The sequence below is a fragment of the Fusarium musae genome, chromosome 7, assembly GCF_019915245.1.
Source record: "Fusarium musae strain F31 chromosome 7, whole genome shotgun sequence".
NCBI lineage: Eukaryota > Fungi > Ascomycota > Sordariomycetes > Hypocreales > Nectriaceae > Fusarium > Fusarium musae.
Genome location: NC_058393.1, coordinates 723,820 through 738,116, shown reverse-complemented (window position 1 = coordinate 738,116; position 14,297 = coordinate 723,820). Strand labels below are relative to the sequence as shown.

The window sequence follows — 14,297 nt, the reverse complement described above, 5'->3', positions numbered from 1 at the left end:
GGGTGAATGAGGTTATCCGTGTCCCCCGCAAAAGATGATGCGGAGTCGACGGAACGAAATCCGAGATGCACAAACTGTGGAGAGAAATTGCAGTAAATGGAGGGATCATCGTGTAGATTGGGGGAGCAGATATGATACATCTCTAGTCATACTTCACTCAGACACAGGCCAGTTATCCGATCACGGAGCATCAGCGGATAAGAATATCTCTTCAGCTTCATACCCAAACCCCATCACGTACAAACAACAAGGTATTCCCAAACAAAAACGCCCATTATCCCATCCTATTGCGGCGGCCTCATTCCATAATCAGCCTCAGGATACGTCGGAAGCGACTGTCCCGAAGCATCAACCGTAAACATACTCGGATCGAACCTGAAAACCGGCGAGAGCCCAAAGCTCATGTCGTAGTCAAAGAACGTATCCCCATCCATGTCAGTGTACACCTGATTCCCCGGCATGACCATGTCAACATGCTCAGCCGCGTTGTTATACACCGCAGGCTGCACCTGTCCCAGATCCGGTGTAGCCAACGTAGCAGTCATGCGCTCCAGCCCTCCCGCCATGAGATTCGCAAGATGCCACTTCCCAGCTTTTAGCGATCGAAATTGTCGAACGAGGTTGGTTGTTAGGTCGTGCACGCGCTGGCGCTCGATGAGATCGCTGCCGTATTTAACTGCTACCTTTATGAGGAACATGCAGGCAAAGGCTGTCATGGAGAGCATGTACGAGGGCATTCCTACGATGCCGACTGCGACGTCTGGGTCGGTTATTATGAGGTCGATGATGGCGGTTGCGGCGTTGACAGCTTGCATGGCGCAGTCGAGGAAATAGTGAGGAATCGGGGCGTCGTTAGAGAGACCGCGGAAGATGTGTGAGTAGAGATGGATCTGGGCAAAGTTGTAGTGAAGAATGGTTCCTTTTCGAGGGAATGAGCCAATTTGGGTCCATTGTTCTGCGAGAGGTCAGTATAATTCTGGGATAAGCGTTGTTGACCTTGACTTACCAGGCAATTCTCCCATCCATCGAGTATACCACTCATCCAACTGCCGTCTAAACTGCAGTATGTGATTTAGATATACCCTCGGAATCGGCTCACCCTTATCCGTCCCAAAGAGTTCTCGAATATTCCGCAGAATACTAACCAGCATAACCTGGCCCGTCAACCGCTTATCCTCCTCCGTCGCAACCGGCGATTTCAAGAACTGCTCCCACCCCTGAATCGACGAATCCTCCTGGACAATCGAAGGCCGACCATACAAAGTCGCAAGGTGCTGATCACAGATATACAGTATATACCACAACCGCGCACAATCCGCCGCCTCCTGGCTCTGCTCCTTGATAGCCTGATTATAGCTATTATGTAAATTACACTCCGCCGCGCGTCGAATAGCATATCCTGAGAGCATCCAAGAAAGATCACTTAGCCAATATGAAGCAACACACATGGCGCGAAGATAATCACGATCAATGCGCCTTTCAAACATTGACCTTTCCATGAGGCGTCGGAATTCTCCGCTGCAGATTCCGTAGATGTTGTCGGCTTTTGGGTCGTGTAGTGCAGCTACTGTGAGTGTCGCGGCGGAGAGGATGGGACTTTTGCGACGGAGCTCTTCGAGGGTCATGTATCGACAGCCGATTCCGTACATATACCGATCCAAACGGTCGCGGTACAGAGAAAAGAGACTCTCTGCATCTGCTAGAGAGAGCGCACCGCGAGCGATAAAGTCGTTGATGGCGTTTCCTTTCTGGGCCTCAGGGTTGTCGGGTGATCGCAACGCACTGAGTTTAGTCAGGGTGTAAAGTGAGTGAATAGGCACATAAGGAAGCCCTTCATCCTCAGGCGTCGCTTTAGGTGAGTTATCACATGAGGGACCGCGGAATTCCTCTTGTGATACAGAGAGATTATGAGACGTATTTGCATGGTCGTCTTTAGGTGGTGACCCTTCTTCTCGGGCGTTGATGCTTTGTAGAGGTGGAAGTTCTGGGAGGCTGAGTTTGGTCATGACTTGTCTTAGAGCGCTGTGCATTTGCTCTAGATCTTGGACAACTGATTCGGAGAATCTGGGTTGTTGGTTATTATGAGATGATGAGTGGTGAAGGGTAAGACTTGCTGTGACTTTTCATCCATGATGGTCTGGAGACTTTTGCTCAAGACACAGCCTAGATTTCTCTCTGCGCATCTTCGACATGGCGGGCCACTTTCATCCATCAAACATTTGATCTACCACCACAATTAGCTCTCACTCACACAAGTGTGCACGCGCGGCAGTTTTCACCTTGTGTTTTCGACATGCTGCGCACGCCTTGATCTTTCGTGAGATCTGAGGAACAGTACCGTCATTGGACATAACTCCCGTGATACTCTGCCGATGAGAAGCTGTTCTCCCATTTCCATTTGGACGAGCTGGCATCGGGGCCTGTCTTGTCAGCCAATTCTCATAACAAGAACATCAAGACATACCGCCGCTTCAGCGCTGGTCGCTCCAGCAGAGTCCGACCACGTTCTTTTAGCCATCATGAATCCTTTTGTCTCCGTTTTCACTCCCTGTGAATCACCCAATTGACTGTGTCGCGTGAAATGAGTCGATCTTCGCGACCAACCCCTGAACACCTTTAGATCGTCAAGAAGCACAAAATCGCTTATCACTTGGACATACGCTCATTGGCATATGTATATCGCAGGGGTTAAATACCCAGGGGAATTAAACTGCAGCGTTTCGGCAAAAAAGAAAATCAGTTCTTCAGGTTAAAAAGAGTCAGGCAAGTGTCCAAGTTAAATGGGGAAATGTGCCCCGACTTTGGACTAATTACCTCGGGCCAATTAGATGAGGTTTGTTGTGCTGAAGAGGACCCGTAATTTGCCTCCCCGCAATCGCTGAGAGTGTGAGTGCGGGGTAGCCGAAGTAGGGATTTAGAGGTTGACAGGTCGACATTCGACCTGGGACTGCAAAGACCAAGACTGAGTAATCAGATCCATATGACAGATGTGAATATCGCAATCATTCATAAAAGATTCTTATGTATGAGATTTTACTAAGAAAGGCTTGTCTTCTGATAGAAAAGGTGAAAGGACAAGGCATATAACCTCTATATGATAATTTACCAACTGTCAAGTTGTTATGCGCACTGAAGAAGAAAAAGACCCGATTGCCATACATCTTTGCTACAGACCAATGAAGGAAATAACAGAAAACTAAGATAAATTACCGGGACTAATAAAGACCAGAGTCGCATGGCATCTTGGTAAGAGTCTAGCGATAGTCCTTCCGTATTACACTCCGCGCGAGATTAGGTTCAAAAGATAAAGTGCCTACTTTATAGACAGATAAAACGTTGACCGTTGAACCGGTAACCCTTCAAAGAGTGGACGAAAATCTAATACGTCGATCATAGCAACGTTAGCTGCCTGGTCAGAGCACGCACGTCAGCGACGTCACATCTCCCCACCGCGGGGCGATAACAAAAAAAGTCCCAACTTCTCAACACCAAAACCTTCCATCACCACATTCAACTCCCTCTCTACATCAATAATCTCAAAATGCCAAAGAAACTCTCCAAGAACCCGTTCCCGCCGAGCACCTCAACCCTCTCCACAATCTCCACAACATCAACATCATCCACCGCCCTCCCCTCCTCTCTCGCCGACCCCTCCCTCCCACTCCCCAAGCTCATCGTCTTCGATCTCGACTACACCCTCTGGCCATTCTGGGTAGACACCCACGTAACACCACCCCTAAAGCCAAACTCCTCACACACAGCCGCCACAGACCGATACGGCGAAGACTATGGTTTCTTCAGCGACGTCCCCGCCATTCTGCACGCCTTACCACGCGCCGGTATAAAAATCGGCGTGGCATCGCGGACTTCTGCACCGAGCCTTGCGCGCGATTTGTTAAAGATGTTGCATATCACCGGCTCAGAGGGTGGAAAGCCAAAGAAAGCGCTGGATGTGTTTGAGGGGTTGCTGGAGATTTATCCGGGGTGTAAGATTAAGCATTTTGAGAGTCTGCAGAAGAGGACGGGGATCAAGTATGAGGATATGCTGTTCTTTGATGATGAGCCGAGGAATAGAGATACGGAGAGTTTGGGGGTGACGATGTGTCTTGTTAGAGATGGGGTTTCGTGGGGGGAGCTTGAGAGGGGGGTTGCGCAGTGGAGGAATAGAAGGGGATATATTACGAGACCAGAGGTTCCAGAGATGGAGTGACGTCAAAGCTCTAAACGGCAAGTTGGACTTTAATAGAAGCACAGGACATAGAGGACCAGTATTCAGGAAATAGAATAAAAATGTCAATTGTTCAATATTAACAGGGAATCACGATTATATATTCACAACCATATCACCGCTTCAACGGGAGGTTCTAAACATGATACGCCAAACAGAAAGGGATATGCTCCGTGTACTTCAACAGATACAGCCAGTCCATCTCTTACTTCAAACCATCTTATCCAAAACTTGCTTCCAGGGTATGCCAGTCTTCGCCATCTCTAGGATATAATGCTTCCATCACACAGTAGTCGTCTGTGCCGCGACAGGCTTGTCGTCTTGCAGTTTCAACTTCTCGTTCACGTCGCCGCTCAAGAGCGCATCGTCGGTCTGAACACCATCGTCATGTGTTCCTTGGGGAGATACGGGGTGGCCGTTTCCGTTGAGGGCAGCTGCGTCGGTGGTTTCCGCTGGTGTTTCAACAACTGTTTCGCCGCTGGAGATTTCCACCACGGGCGCGAGGCCAAAGGTCTTGGGAATTGTGCAGATTCTCTCGTTTCGAGGTTGGCCGTCCTTGGAGCCCTTAGCCATACAGACTAGTCTTCCGTTCGAGTCCTCCTCCCACAATAACGGTCCGCTGGGGAACGTCTTGTGTCCATTCTCAAACTCAACGACACCCTCCCAGTTAGGATCAGGGTTACCGAGTTCTCCAAACTTGTAATCAAGTTCGCCGCCATATTTCTTAGGAATGTTTCGGGGTTCAATGTACTGCTCCAGAACACTCTTCACCTCGTGATGACCGAGGATGAAAATCTTGGACACAGTGATAGGATCGAACCAGCGCTTGATCCAACCCCAAACAGTGCTGAAAAACGCCGGCGCGCCAATCACGAATATGCGATCCAGCGTCTCGGGGTAATGCGCCGTGGCCAGTTGTGAAGCAGCCTGCATATGCTGCTTAAGATTCCAGAACTGCTTCAGCCCGACGCCCGAAATATCAACAATGTTTGTGCTCAATGTGATAGGAACCTCGGGATGCTCGCGGTCGAGGAGTTGTGTGCAGAACGGCATGTTGAAGCGCGTCAAGTTCTCATACAAGGCGAATAAGCGCAACAGACCGTTTGGCGTCTTGCCGTCGGACTTGGCTTTGGAAAAGGTACTCGATGCGCCGACCTTTTCATACTCGTGGACGGTCTTGGAGTCGAGGGTCTTGACTTCAAAAACGTAGAGGGGGATTCCGCGACGGTCGCGTCGGCCGGTCCATTGGGGGTACTGCAGATACAGAGTCAGCGCTTAACATTCCCGAGAATTCCGGGAGACATACGAGGCGACGGCTGAAATCGTAGGCGCTTAGATCAATGGTGTCGTATAAGACGTCCAAATCGTTTGCCTTGCGCCAATCTTCTGTCTCTTTGAATTGAGTATACGCATCCTCGACATTCCATCTTCGCGCGCGCAAGTATCGCCTGTGAAGAAAAGCCGTTAGAACCCTGCTTATCAATCGCACCAGCCAAATACCTACAAGATCAAAGGATCATCATGAGAAGGCGGAGGTCCAACTTTCAAAAGACCCCTCTCCTCAAGGACCTTCTTAAACTGGACAAAAGCCTCCTCCTGCTTCTGCGTCAAGTGTCCCAGATGGCCATAGGGATAAGCATAGTCCGCAATGGTGGAGGCAGTAGAGGTGATGCGCGTGGCTGGAGCGCCGGTAGCTTCGAGAGTAGAGGAGGCCATGGGGGACAAGCGAGATCGGAGGAGGGTATGATATGATAACTCCGGGGATTGATTTCTGGTTTGTGGGTGGTTTGTTTTTGAGGGGAAGTGAATGGAAGGGAAGGGAGGGAAGGGTGGAAAAAAAGAGACTGCATGAAGGGGAAAATGTGACGGAAGCGCCGGAGTCGCTGACAATGACGACAGTGGAGTTAGATTGGATCTGACAGCGGAGACTGGGGGGACGATTTGCGAATTTTTAGGGCTGTAGGTGGAGATTACAGTTGTAATGGACCTGATGATCCGAAAGCCGGACATGTCGGCCGAGAATAGTTGGCGGATATTGTGAGAGAAGAGTAGTCTTTCATATATTGTTAGTATCATCTTAAAGGGTGTATGGTAGACTGGAAGAGATAGGCGATGAGGTCTCCGCGAGTGATATTGGAACAGCGTATAGTCCCATCATGTTCCCAGCCGAGCATCTTCATAACTCGATCATGACAAAAACAACAAAATTGAAATTGAGGCATCATGACTTCGAATTAGTGGAGCCAGCAAAACGTCGCTAAAACAATTCACGTTGCGGGCGTCAAAGTGCGGTACGGGCCGGCCGAGGCTCATGCAACGCGTGTTTATTCTCAACGCTCGAAATTCACTCGTATCCAACACCATTCGGACCTTTTATCTGGGGGATCTACCGCAGGGATTGACGTTGTTTACAGGGCTGAAACAAATCTGCACTTTGATGCTGATGCTGGTAGGACGGTGCCTGGTGTTGCTCTTCACATGTTTCACGGAGTGTTGAGAATCTCATGTGGCTTTTACATCAACGGTTTTATCGTGTGGTTTTTAGGACGTTGATTCAGAGGCGTTAGGTAGCACTCTATGAAATTAGTTTTGTATAACGTGTAGTGGCTCTATACTTTATCACCGACAACTTCGTAGTCTGAAAGCATCAACCCCCATTCTGATACAAGTACACTACCAGTTTCTCTCTGAATCACTGCTAATGCTACAGATCCTTCTTATAGTGGCCAAAATGCATATCTTAACGTTGCTTCATCGTTTCCTCCGAGCATAGCCTGTCCTGTCACGGCCCAAAGAGCCACTCTCATCAGACTGACCAAACTTGACCCGAACATTCCTCTTCACTCACGGTAGCACTCTCAGAACCATATAATAAGGGCCCTCTGCCTCTAATCTCTATACCCCCGCATTTCCCTCAATTTCAGCTCTCACTATGGACGGCTCGCTAGAATCAGCGCCTATTCAGGCCACGCCAGACAACCCCAGGAAGCGCGCCGCCAGCAGATCTCCCTCGATATCCCCATCAGAGGCCCTGCAGTTGAAGAAAGCATGCTATGAAATTGCACATCAGAACTTCAACGACCATGTGAGAATCCCGTCAAGTCGTACAAGACCTCATCATCGACAAAACACCATGATAGCTATCGCTTCAACATACGCTGACTGTGTCTTAATAGGTCATGTTTCAACCAGCTCCTATTCGGAGTAGTCGTCCATCCGCTGCTCTACTGGAGTATATAAAGGAGACGCTACCTAGTCCTTCATGCTTGAGAAAAATCGGTAACTGGCTCGAAGATATTTATCCTCAAGATCTATGCAAGATATCACACTCAGATTGCTCCATTCTAGACAGAGACTTGGAACCCATACCAGAAAGATCTCATTCTGCTCCAGCAATTATGGTAGGTAGAAAGAACGTCACCGGGAAAGCCGTCTCCTTTGACCTGGCGTTTTCTCCTAAATCATCCCTTAAGCGCTCGACTCCCGGGTTCACTCCTCAAGAAGGTAGTCCATCTATTGACCCGACACCGACCATTTACCCATCTGGCACTGGCACACCTAATCGATCCCACGGGCCTCTCGTAGAGAGTGCCCTCTACCGGGATTGCAACCTTGCCCTCAACAACATCCTCTTACTCGACTCTCGAAATGAACTCCCGCCTCGTATCTCTGCCCTTGTCGAATCCCTCAAGCAAGGTCGATCATCCCCTGAGCCTATCCCCCAGGATAACGATGATCTCTACGCCATGGAAGCCGGTACCAGTGAACCAAAGGTTGAAGAATTCGTTCGAAACAGCATCATCCCCCCGAGTTCCAGCACAGACAAAATCCAGCGCAGCGATCGTGTCTTTGTAGGCAGGGCAGTTATCCCCATCACCAATCCCTACGCGAGAATCAGTGTTCCTGTTCCCGATCTCCTATACGGGTATCGCTTCTCTGCCTTCGAGCACGACCAGCAAATGCAGATCGCAACATGTGGTAACTTTGCGTTTGTGAACAGCGAGGGCCTTACATTTCCCTTCTTTACAGTCGAAATCAAAGGCGATGGACCATCCAGCAAAGGTAGTCTCTAGGTGGCGACGAACCAATGCCTGGGAGCGTCCACGGCCTGCATCCACATCAACGAGAGATTGAAAGAGCGGCTTAAGAAGTGTACGAATTTCGGACCCAGAAAACCGCTTGAGAGCATGAGCTTTAGTGTTGCCATGAATGGAACTGAAGCTCGCTTGCATGCCTCTTGGAAGGATGGGGACTTCATATATATGCAAAAGATTAAGACCTTTATTCTCCAGCGACCTGAAGAGTTCCTCGAGTTTCGGAGGTTCGTCCGGAATATCATCGATTGGGGGCGGGATGAACGCTTGGAGTGCATAAAGGCCGGTCTTGATGTTTTGGTTGAGGAGAGCGAGACGGCGCCCCTGAAAAACAAGCTTTGTCGTCCCAGATCCAAGTCTGGAGGTAGCTCGATCCGATCGAAACCATACTAGAGCACTGTGAAGGCAGTTCAGTGCTGTATGGGGGTGATTTGAGTAGCTATGGCTCGGGGTTTTGGGTTCTTCTATAGTCCAGAGGGTCCTGATTTCTGATGACGGTGAAGAGCCGTCGCGACCGGCAAGTTATGGATATGAAATTGAAAGACAGGGAGACCGCGGAACTTTGTGTCATCTGGTGCTTTTTCGGGTCATTCTGTGGCTTGTATTTGGCATATGGAAGTTTCAAACATGTTATAAGGGCGTTCGTTATGGATGGGACAGTAGGAACCCATGGTCTAAGGAGTGTGTTTGGTCCAGATGGTCGGACAATAGCTGCAGCGAAATTTTTCAGGGCTTTACCAGAACTCTATTCTTTCTAGAAATACATAGGATCTGACAATTGGATGTATTTGTGTCATTCTATGTTTGTGGCTTCATCTACCATCTTGGAGTGGATGCGACGACATGAAGGGATAAAAGTCGCATTGTAAAACAAATGGCTTGGCTTGCTATTAATCTATCATCGATTCTCCTCTCTAGTCATCGAATCTCCTTACCAATACCAACCCATCCATTATTACCACGACGTATGTCCTCCATCAATCACAAGGTTATTCCCCGTCATGTAACTACTAGCATTGCTCAACAAGAACAACGCCGCACCCTTAAACTCCTGCGTCTCCGCCAATCTCCCCATGATGATCTCCCTCTCCCACTCCTCCCGCATGCCAGGCACCTCCTCAAAGTTGCTCTGCACCATGGGCGTCATGATATGTCCAGGGCTAATACAATTGACGCGAATCCCTCCAGTGCCGTCTTTCTGAATAGGACTCCATTCCATAGCAAGATTGCGCGCAAGTTGGATAACAGCTGCTTTGCTGGAGTTATAAACGGGCGAAACAAGACCGCGGTTCGCTTTGAGGCCGGAAATACTGGCGATGAGACAGATGCTTCCGCGTTTCTTGTACTTCATCATTTGCTTGGCGGCTGATTTGGCCGTCATGAAAACGCCCGTGTAGTTGATGGAGAGCATTTGTTCTACTTCATCTGCATTATATTCCACGGTGGGTGAAATATGCTGGACGCCTGCAGCGGCTATCGCGCCGTCGAGACCTTGATTCTCATCTGCGATGGCGGTGATGAGTCTATCGAGACCTTCGGCGTCTGATACGTCTTGTTTGCAGTAGTGTAGAGATCCGCCCCATTCTGGGACGACGCGTGCTTGAGCTTCATGCCATCCTTGGTCAGGCTGATCAGCACGATCCAGGCAATACACGGTACTTGAGTTAGTTGTTGTTCAGGTCAATCGAGTGGTTGACGTACCTTTTCCGCCAGCTTCGACAAGACTCTCAGCTAAGGTCAATCCAAGACCTTGAGCACCGCCTGTGACGATAAAGACCTTTCCAGCGAGCTCAAAATCTGAGAAACGCTTGCGACCGACATTTGTCCCTCGTGCTAAAGTGAGTTCATGAGCAGGATTCTCTCTGGGGTCTGGATTCATTGGTTTTGCACTGTCATTTTCTGTGGTGTGCATTGATCGTTGACAAATTGGCTTAGAGGCGAAAGGTGTTTTCCGAAGAGCAGCTATCCGTCCATGAGAGTATGTCTTGCTAGCGATTGAGCAAGTCGCTCGCTTGAGTATTGAAGCAGACATGTTGAGAAAGCTGTTGAAGTTGTGTAAAATAGAGATCAATTGACAAAGACATCAAGAATTGACCGACATCGTGAAATTTTGTACTCATTCATCTCAATATTTATATCTTTTGTCTCACGTCGTGTTACCAACACTGAACATTTCTTTTGCTGAATCTGACGTCTCAGCGACGTAAGCATTACCCGACTCGTCGCACCAAAACCTCCCAGCACACGACGACACGGAGCTTCTGAGCCACGAGAATGCCATCTAGCATATTGGGGCAGGGATCCATAGAATCTCTTGTCTTACCGGAGCTTCATGTCCGCCTGTCGGATCGTTTCATCTCAATTGCTTGTCTGATCATGTTACCAGCTTATCTCCTTGGCGTGGAAGCAATTGACGTCCGAGATGCATCATCTCCCAAGGGGTCCAGTTTTTAGAATAGGTTTGAAACAGAGTTTGAAGAGGCAAAAAGTCGTCGTGACAGGTGTGCTGTGGCTGTGGCTGTGAGCGGTACCTGAATTATTCCCTGTCATGCCCGCTTGATAGGGTGTGAAGCTGACATGCGTGGCTAATGGGCATCTTGGATTGTCCATCCTTTTTGTGATGCAACTCTTGCGCATGGGGGAATCCTTTGATCGGCGAGGGTGTCGGAACTCATGCTCCGTGGTATTTTAACCCGCAATTGACATCAAGTATTAAAATGTTTCTTATATCTCGAGTTACATGGTTTCATGCTCCAGCAGATCTAAATGGGCCATTACGTATAAGGCTTATGGCCAAACAGTGATCAACACCATTCTCCTCTGATTGGCCACTATCACAACCTCCCTCAATCCATTGACTTTGAGAGCTATCACGGACATACTACCCAGAGTCAGAGATTGTAATCAATTCTTTACAATTCTACACGTCCCTATCTTACATGTCAATGTGGCTTGTTCCCCCAGGCGCTTCATTGGTGTTATACTTCCATACCCAGGGCCGCCAGGCAGCAGTACTGAGAGCCTCCAACAGGCATCAATTCAAAACCATATATAGCAAAAAAGGTTTCACCAGCAAAACAGCAACATACAACAGTGAGGATTCCCCAGTCGTCACCGACCTGAGTACTAATTCACCGCTTCTCGGCTTGACGATGGGAGAGCAGACGGGATCCCGTATTCTCCGAGAGCTATGGTCGTATGTGACAGCAGTTTGCTGTAGCTACATCATCAAGGCGATTCTGTATTCGTTAAAGTTATCTGGGTGTGCAGCTTAGGTTCTTGGCTGTCTCTTGTATCAGATGCGGGTGCCAGGCCGTAAACTGTCGTTGTTGAAGTGATCTTGCGTCAGAATGCTATTGAATAGGGCAATCATCGAGGCGGCCAATCTATGTTTAAAAAGCTTTGCTTAGTCCATCATGATTGGGTGGTAAACCATAGCATCTTTGAGTTGATTGGTCCATGTCAATATCTAACCAGCTATTATACTTGAGTTGAAACCTCGAAGTTTATGTGCAGTGCTGAAGTGACATTATACTCTGTTTTATCCCGAGATTGTTTGAGGGAATAACTCACGTGAATCAGGCGAATCAGGTACCCCTCAAGCATGGTAACTTTCCATTGTAAACATCGTGAGCGCATCTTCAAGTTCCCCATATTGCGTTTGATGGTCACGCTTGCTCTCAATCAGCTTCCTTCACAGCTTCCTTCGTCACTCGTTCTCAATACCAACAAGCATGCCTTCCCAAGGACGAAACATCTGCAAACAAAGTTATTGGCCGCGAAACTTTTATGGTTCGAGATGAGGCCTCCCTAAACGTTGTTTCTGCACATATAACTTGTCACTCGCAACAGATTCACAGGCTGTCAATAGGTGTTTTGAACTTAACTTTCATGTCTCTGATTATTCCCCTCTTTCTCGAAATCTGTATTACGACACCTTGGCTGAGCCGTTAGTATATCAGGGCAGGGAGACTCAGTAGAGTCCACCACGATACACCTGGTCACTTCAACTCTACACTCTGAATATTTCACAATGTCAGATCCCAAACTCGGGATGTCCTATGGGCTTCTCACCAAAACTCCCGGGCTGAAATTCCCGATAACCACGCCAGTCTTGTCACCACGAATCTGTGCAGCAGTCTTTGGTGGCTCAGACGACCGATCAAAAATGACCAAAGCGGAGGTAGAAGGCATCATCTGCAAGTTCTTGACCGAATGCGACAACCACTTCCACAGGCTCTCCATTTGCCCTATACACGAATACGATATCTTCGCACCACCCTGCGCATGTCAGGAAAAGTTGGTGCAATACTACAAGCACATTGCCAGCAGTCTCGGGAAGTCTTGGGGAAGACAAATTGATCCCGAGCACGTCAGAGCCATAGTCGAAGCAACCTTGTGCGCTCGAGTCGAGGCCATCAAAGAGAATAGTAGTCTCATAAATGACATTCGGGGTTCAAAGAGCCTCATACTACTCAACGCCCATATCTTCCTCTGCTCATTCGCTGTGTTCAAGGACAGTCATTCTTATGAAGCTGTGCATCGTCTTTACTGGAGTGTCAATGGTGCTCTTGACTCGCAACAAGAAGCTACAAAGAGGAAGGAAACCCTTCTCGAGCAACAAGAAGCTAAGAGAGCCAAGTCTGTTTCTGGTGCTGGAAACACTTCTGCAGAAGATTAGGCTGTGCTGAGGAAAGGTTCGTGATGCTTTCGACTTGTTGTTGCTGTTAGCTGACTCTCAAAGTGATAAGCAATGAATGGCTGGCCTCAGATTGTTTGGGCATGGCTTGTGTCTACGAAGAAGCGAAAGGGACCCGCGCAGTTTGGACTTGGGGATTTTGATGCTTGACAGCAAACTCTAGCGAAGAATAATTCATTTTGAGTTTATTGAGAAAAAGTTGTCAGATCCGAGTGTGCTGTCGCTATGCCGCAAAGCATCAAGAAATGGTGCAGGGTAACTCCTTAATCCTCTAGAAGATACCGTTAGGCCAAAACGGAAGGTACCTCTACATCTTAGAAGGCAGGTATTTCAGGTTTGACCTCTTTACACTCCCCCTTAAGCCTAGCTTATCTAATATACCAGCTTAGTCTTAAGAGGCTTATTACAGCGGATTTTATTAAATTACAGGGAATCGAACCTGAGAGCAATAGGGAGGCAGCAGAAACGCATTATATTAAATATACCAGGCTTATAACCTCTAGAAGATACTGTTAGGCCAAAACGGAAGGTACCTCTATATCTTGGAAGGCAGGTATCTCAGGTTTAATCTCTTTATAAATCCTCGAAATATAACATGGAAACAGGTGAATATCCACAGTAAAGCCGCGTCACATTCTCAGAAGACCAAAATATTTCAACAAGACTCACATGTCTTTCGAAATCATTTCTTTACCCTACTGAGTTCTCAGATATCTAAACAGTGTCGTCGTGAAGTCCATAAAGGAGATTTTAGCCGCTCACAAGCCGATTCAAGTTCCACCCATTGGAAATTTCCAGTTCTCATTGGCTGAGACGAAGTTCGCGCAGTTCAGCTATGCAGGGGCCTAGGCCTTGGTAAAAGCTGGCATCAGGCGATGACGAAAGTCAAAGCTCGAAAGGTCAGCTTATTGAAGCTCTTTGTTCGAATGACGATGAGAATTGATTAGACATGGCTTCGTACCTCAGATGAAATCGACGCAAAAAAGACTAGAGGTAGCTCATGATACAGAACGAGTTCGTAGGTAGAACAATGATATTGTGACGGGTTGCATTTCAGGAAAGCTCTCCGACTAGTGGCGCCTTCACGTACTTTCGAGCAAGTTAATTGTCGTCATCGAAGCCATCACCACCTCTAGATAAGCATGGACAAGCGTTTCAGTTGGTGTCGTGTACAACCAATGGATACATCAAAGGACAAAACAATCAAACACAGCCTCAACACTCAGTGCGACCTCTACGAAACCACATTTAATATTAATTTTCTCATTTTCACAGT

General features: G+C 48.1%; 5 protein-coding genes across 5 annotated transcripts; 2 read left to right on the top strand and 3 right to left on the bottom strand.

Annotated features, from left to right (window-relative positions):
• Positions 1–284: 284 nt before the first annotated feature.
• J7337_009421 (uncharacterized protein) lies at positions 285–2,006 on the bottom strand (the record flags this gene model as incomplete). The annotated part of the gene is made up of 3 exons (XM_044827019.1): positions 285–955; positions 1,007–1,058; positions 1,083–2,006. The coding sequence occupies 3 exons, from the start codon at positions 2,004–2,006 to the stop codon at positions 285–287; spliced, it is 1,647 nt and encodes a 548-aa protein (XP_044677613.1).
• A 2,504-nt stretch (positions 2,007–4,510) lies between these two features.
• J7337_009420 (uncharacterized protein) lies at positions 4,511–5,944 on the bottom strand (the record flags this gene model as incomplete). The annotated part of the gene is made up of 3 exons (XM_044827018.1): positions 4,511–5,482; positions 5,535–5,676; positions 5,733–5,944. The coding sequence occupies 3 exons, from the start codon at positions 5,942–5,944 to the stop codon at positions 4,511–4,513; spliced, it is 1,326 nt and encodes a 441-aa protein (XP_044677612.1).
• A 1,682-nt stretch (positions 5,945–7,626) lies between these two features.
• Positions 7,627–8,301, top strand: J7337_009419 (uncharacterized protein; the record flags this gene model as incomplete). Its single annotated transcript, XM_044827017.1, has 1 exon — positions 7,627–8,301. One exon carries the CDS (start codon positions 7,627–7,629, stop codon positions 8,299–8,301), a length of 675 nt encoding a protein of 224 aa, XP_044677611.1.
• Positions 8,302–9,277: 976 nt separating this feature from the next.
• Positions 9,278–10,354, bottom strand: J7337_009418 (uncharacterized protein; the record flags this gene model as incomplete). Its single annotated transcript, XM_044827016.1, has 2 exons — positions 9,278–9,939; positions 10,024–10,354. 2 exons carry the CDS (start codon positions 10,352–10,354, stop codon positions 9,278–9,280), a joined length of 993 nt encoding a protein of 330 aa, XP_044677610.1.
• Positions 10,355–12,490: 2,136 nt separating this feature from the next.
• Positions 12,491–13,003, top strand: J7337_009417 (uncharacterized protein; the record flags this gene model as incomplete). Its single annotated transcript, XM_044827015.1, has 1 exon — positions 12,491–13,003. One exon carries the CDS (start codon positions 12,491–12,493, stop codon positions 13,001–13,003), a length of 513 nt encoding a protein of 170 aa, XP_044677609.1.
• Between the last annotated feature and the right edge of the window lie 1,294 nt (positions 13,004–14,297).